This window comes from Malania oleifera, chromosome 7 (assembly GCF_029873635.1).
Source record: "Malania oleifera isolate guangnan ecotype guangnan chromosome 7, ASM2987363v1, whole genome shotgun sequence".
Classification (NCBI taxonomy): domain Eukaryota; kingdom Viridiplantae; phylum Streptophyta; class Magnoliopsida; order Santalales; family Ximeniaceae; genus Malania; species Malania oleifera.
The window spans coordinates 92,611,006-92,616,218 of NC_080423.1; the positions used below are offsets into that span (position 1 = coordinate 92,611,006).

The 5,213-nt window shown below is 40.4% G+C and overlaps 1 protein-coding gene across 1 annotated transcript; it reads left to right on the forward strand.

Annotated features, from left to right (window-relative positions):
- The first annotated feature begins 982 nt into the window (after positions 1 to 982).
- On the forward strand, positions 983 to 4,633 carry LOC131159961 (receptor-like protein kinase FERONIA). The gene has a single exon (XM_058115213.1). It carries the CDS (start codon positions 1,594 to 1,596, stop codon positions 4,276 to 4,278), a length of 2,685 nt encoding a protein of 894 aa, XP_057971196.1. The 5' UTR covers positions 983 to 1,593; the 3' UTR covers positions 4,279 to 4,633.
- Positions 4,634 to 5,213: the final 580 nt, after the last annotated feature.

Here is a 5,213-nt window from a genome sequence, read left to right on the forward strand (position 1 = left end):
GAATTTACTATTTCATTAAACATTACCATTAAAACATATAATATAAATAATATTTTGGTGTAACTTTTTTATGTATTTTTACTAAAATTAATTGTCATCTAATTGTAATTCAATGATTAGTTTTAACAATAATATCACAATCTAGCACATTATCTTATATAATTTGTTCAGTATAATTGACAACTATTGATAAATTCATATGAATAATATAATATTTATAAAAATTGCATGTTGTATGAAAACCTTCAATAATATTATGAACATGTACATAAGATATAACTTTATTTGCGACTGAAAAATAATAACTTATAATATATGTAAACAAAAATGTAACACGGTATATATATTTCTATAATTTTGATAAATATTAATTAAAATTAATTCTATGATTCTCGTGGAGAAAAGTTATATTGTATAGTATATATTTATTAAATTTTAAAAATAATTTCAATCATTTTTACCCATGACTGATTGTTGGGGTAATAAATTCTTCTAATAGTATTTTCGGAATAACATGTGACAAATCTTGCTACCATAAAAGAATTTATTTCCTGATTTATCATTTTTTTAAAAATATATTAAAATATTTTATTTTTTATTTTATTATGCAAAAGAATTTATTTCCTGATATATTAAAATATCTTTTTTAGAAAAATAACTCTCGAAATGAATACTAACAAATCTCACTGCATAAAAAAAAAAAAAAAAAAAAAGGATAAATCGGGCAAAAACTTTCGCTCGGTCACTGTCCACGACACTCCAACCCGAAAACAACTCATACCGGTCGGAAAACGACAAAACAAAGTAAAGAAAACGCGTGGGCGAATCCTAACTCCACGCGTCACCTACGACTGCTCCGAGGGAAGGGTACTGCCGTCATTCCGCGCGCGCTGATGGATCATAGCGGTGCCTAGTTTGGTCATTAAGGGAAAGACGAGGGTATTACGGTAAATTTAGGACCCTGTAGGCGATGCCTTTTTCAACTCTCAACTAACACGACTATAAGACCATGTTATACTCTTTCCAAGTTTAATTTTTGCCCAGTCCTCTCTGCTCCTTTTCAAACCCTAATTATTCCCTTCTCCATCAATCCCGTCTCTTCAACTGATGCTGGATTGAAGGTGCGATTCCTGTTCTCCGCAATTCGATTTTGCTCCTGAAAGCGATTACAGATTTCTTCGTTTTGATCTCTCTATCTGCAATTTCTTTGTTTGAGGTACGGTTGCTGAGCTGCATTTCTTGTTGTATTCTCGCGAGCTAGATTTTGTTGTTGATCTGAGATTTCGTTGCGTTTGGATAGTGGATTTCGCTCCTCGTTTGATTGGGCTTCATGTTGGTTCCGTCCTCTGTCTAGGTGTTTGAAAGCTAGGTTTTGAACTTGTATGTATCGGTTTATATACTGGTTCGACTGTTGATAGGCTCAGATCTTGATTTATGGGGGTTGTATTTGAATGCTGACATGTCTAGTCTAGTGTCCCTTCGTTTCTTCGTTTCTGAATTCTAATTCATTTGGTGAAGAACTCGGGATCTTCGAGTTGTTGTGGGGTCTTGGAAAACATTAGGGGGGTAGCAAAAATTCTTGCTTTTGATTCAATGAGGAACGACCGTAAGTGTTACAGTCTGGTTCCCTTTTTTGTCTTTCTTTACTCGGTCATCGCTGTCCATGTGAAGGTAATCTTGGCTGCAGATTATGTACCAACTGATAAAATCTTCCTGAATTGTGGCGCTGCTTCGGATGATGTTGATGCTGATGGTCGGCAATGGACTTCTGATGTCGGGTCCAAGTTTGGGTCGGCGACTGGGAACTCGCAAACGTCTCAAGCTGCCACCCAAGATCCTTCTGTCTCTGAAATCCCCTACATGACTGCTCGACTTTCCCGCTCCAAGTTCTCCTATAGTTTTCCTGTGGCTACCGGCCGTAAGTTTGTCCGCCTATACTTCTATCCTTCTTCTTATGCGGGGTTAAATGCCTCCAATGCCATCTTTTCTGTGATATCTGGGCAGTATACTCTCCTCAACAACTTTAGTGCTGCCCAAACCACCGAGGCTTTGAACTATGCTTTTGTTGTTAAGGAGTACTCTATCAACGTGGATGTGGAAACATTGAACTTGACTTTCACTCCATCTTCCAATTTTTCCAATTCATATGCCTTTGTGAATGGGATTGAGGTTGTGTCAATGCCAGACGTTTATGATAGTGCTGATGGAGGTGACACGATCGTTGGCCAAGGTGTTTCAATATACGTTGATAATAGTACTGCGCTTGAGAACATTTACCGGCTGAATGTGGGTGGCAATGACATTTCACCAGCCAATGATACTGGAATGTTTAGGTCTTGGTATGATGATTCACCCTATCTCTTTGGTGCAGCATTTGGGGTTACAACATTTGCTGATCAGGGGATGAAAATAGGATATCCTTCAGGCATGCCTACTTATGTTGCCCCAACTGATGTCTATGCCACAGCTAGATCAATGGGTCCGGATCCAAGCATCAACATGAACTATAATCTGACATGGATTTTCACGGTTGATTCTGGATTTTTGTACTTGTTTAGGCTCCATTTCTGTGAGATTGATCCAAATATAACCAAGATTAATCAAAGAGTGTTTGATGTATTCTTGTCTAACCAGACTGCTATTCCTGGGTTTGATGTGGTTGCCTATACACGACACAACGGAGTTCCAATGTACCAGGATTATGTGGTCATTGTTCCAGAAGGAAGCCCACAACGGGATCTGTGGCTTGCCCTTCATCCAAATGCCTCCACAAAGCCAAATTATTATGATGCAATCTTAAATGGAGTAGAGGTATTCAAGATTAACGACACGAGCGGTAATCTTGCAGGGGCAAATCCAATTCCTGCTCCCCAGCAGGAAGTTATTGACCCGAGTCGGGCTATACCAACCTCAAGTTCACATGGTCCAAAAAAACAGAGTGCAGTCATTGCTGGGGGTGTTGCTGGTGGTGCAGCAGTAGTTCTTCTCATTGGTTTCTTTGTCTTTGTTGTGTCTCGCCGTCGTAAGCAAGGGAAGGACTCGAATGCAAGTGATGGGCCGTCTGGATGGCTCCCTCTTTCTCTTTATGGAAATTCACACTCTGCTGGATCTGCAAAGACAAACACTACAGGAAGCTATGCCTCCTCGCTCCCGTCAAACCTTTGCCGCCACTTCTCATTTGCTGAGATTAAAGCAGCCACCAAAAACTTTGATGAGGCTCTGCTCCTTGGAGTGGGGGGATTTGGCAAAGTTTACAAGGGAGAAATTGATGGTGGAGCAACCAAAGTTGCTATCAAGCGCGGGAATCCACTCTCAGAGCAAGGAGTGCATGAGTTCCAAACTGAGATTGAAATGCTTTCAAAACTTCGACATCGCCACCTTGTTTCACTGATAGGGTACTGCGAAGAGAATTGTGAAATGATTCTTGTTTATGATTACATGGCTCATGGAACCCTTCGTGAGCATCTATACAAAACCCAAAAGCCACCTCTGCCATGGAAGCAAAGGCTTGAGATATGCATTGGAGCCGCCCGCGGTCTACACTATCTGCATACTGGTGCCAAACACACTATTATACATCGGGATGTTAAGACAACTAATATCCTGTTGGACGAGAAGTGGGTGGCAAAGGTCTCTGATTTTGGGTTGTCAAAAACAGGTCCTACATTGGATCATACACATGTTAGCACTGTCGTTAAAGGTAGTTTTGGGTATTTGGATCCAGAGTACTTTAGGCGGCAGCAGCTGACGGAGAAATCTGATGTTTATTCATTTGGGGTTGTACTGTTTGAGATCCTATGTGCTCGGCCAGCACTGAACCCGACGCTACCTAAAGAGCAGGTGAGCTTGGCAGAATGGGCTTTACACTGCCAGAAGAAAGGAATTCTTGATCAGATTATTGACCCCTATTTGGAGGGAAAGATAGCACCAGAATGCTTCAAAAAGTTTGCTGAGACAGCGATGAAGTGTGTAAATGATCAGGGAATCGAGAGGCCAGCAATGGGAGATGTACTGTGGAATCTTGAGTTTGCTCTGCAGCTGCAGGAGAGTGCGGAGGAGAGTGGTGCTATTGGCGGAATGGACATTGAAGAGGGCGCGTCCTTCTGTGGTGGTAAGAAGGATCCAAATGCATCCCCAGGATTTGATGGTAATGTGACGGACTCTAGGAGCAGTGGGATGACGATGAGCATCGGTGGCCGAAGCCTGGCAAGTGAAGATTCAGATGGGTTGACCCCAAGTGCAGTATTCTCGCAGATCATGAACCCTAAAGGGCGCTGAGATCAGAAGTTGAATACATTTGCCAACTACCTGCTGGGGAGTGTCCTTCCAGTGGCTTGGTTTGCTTTCTGCTTTCCTCTTTAGTAATCAGGTGGGTAAATCTAGCCCTTTTTACTTATTCATCTATTGTACTGCATTTTCTCTATTTTTTCTTTCTCTTTTCATTTCATATAAATATTGTTATTTTGGGGTTGGGGATCTTGATATGTTTGGATCAAGTGAAGTCTAATCTGTACCAGCAGTTAACAGAGGGTGCAAAAAATAATAGTCGTGTTCTTCTTTGCACCTTACGAAATTGCGGTTGTATTCGTTCATACATTGTGCTGCTGATTGAATAGTAATTGTTTATTCATCATGTTCCCATGTTCTGTGTTGCCAATGAATCGATTAAGTTGGTGGGTTTTATCTTTTATGGTCATCTCATGAACTATCCCTTTTTATTTTGTCCTCAAAGAGTGAGTAATGATATCAGCTGGCAATTTGGATACGTGGGAGGCAGTTCTTTTCCTCACCATTTTTTGTTTTATTCTTTGAAACGCGGTTGGGCACTCCTAGCTGTAAAGCGAAGTTGCTGATTTGCTTTTGTGGGATTTGTTTATTGCTGTTGACAATTGGGTGTGATATACCTAAAGTCAAAATAAAAGTGCTTGTATTAAGGGGGGGGGGGGGGGGGAAAGAGAGTTTCATCTCGTGGAGGAGGCTGGCTGCCCGCTCTCCGCCTCGCTTGATAATAAAGGAAAAGAAGTTCAGGAAAACAAAATAAGATGGGAAGTTATGTTTTGTGGATTTCCTCTCCCAAGATGATTAACAAATAAAAGGTAATGGTACATAAAAGTGAAATTTTTGTTTATTGATTTGTGAAATTGTTTTCTCAAAAAGTAATTTACTTTGAGAAAAAATATGCTTATGCTTCCATTAAAGGGAGTAATGGAATT

Excerpts from the sequence above, each read along its gene's own strand:
- LOC131159961 (XM_058115213.1), top strand. The coding sequence starts at position 1,594 with ATGAGGAACGACCGTAAGTGTTACAGTCTGGTTCCCTTTTTTGTCTTT.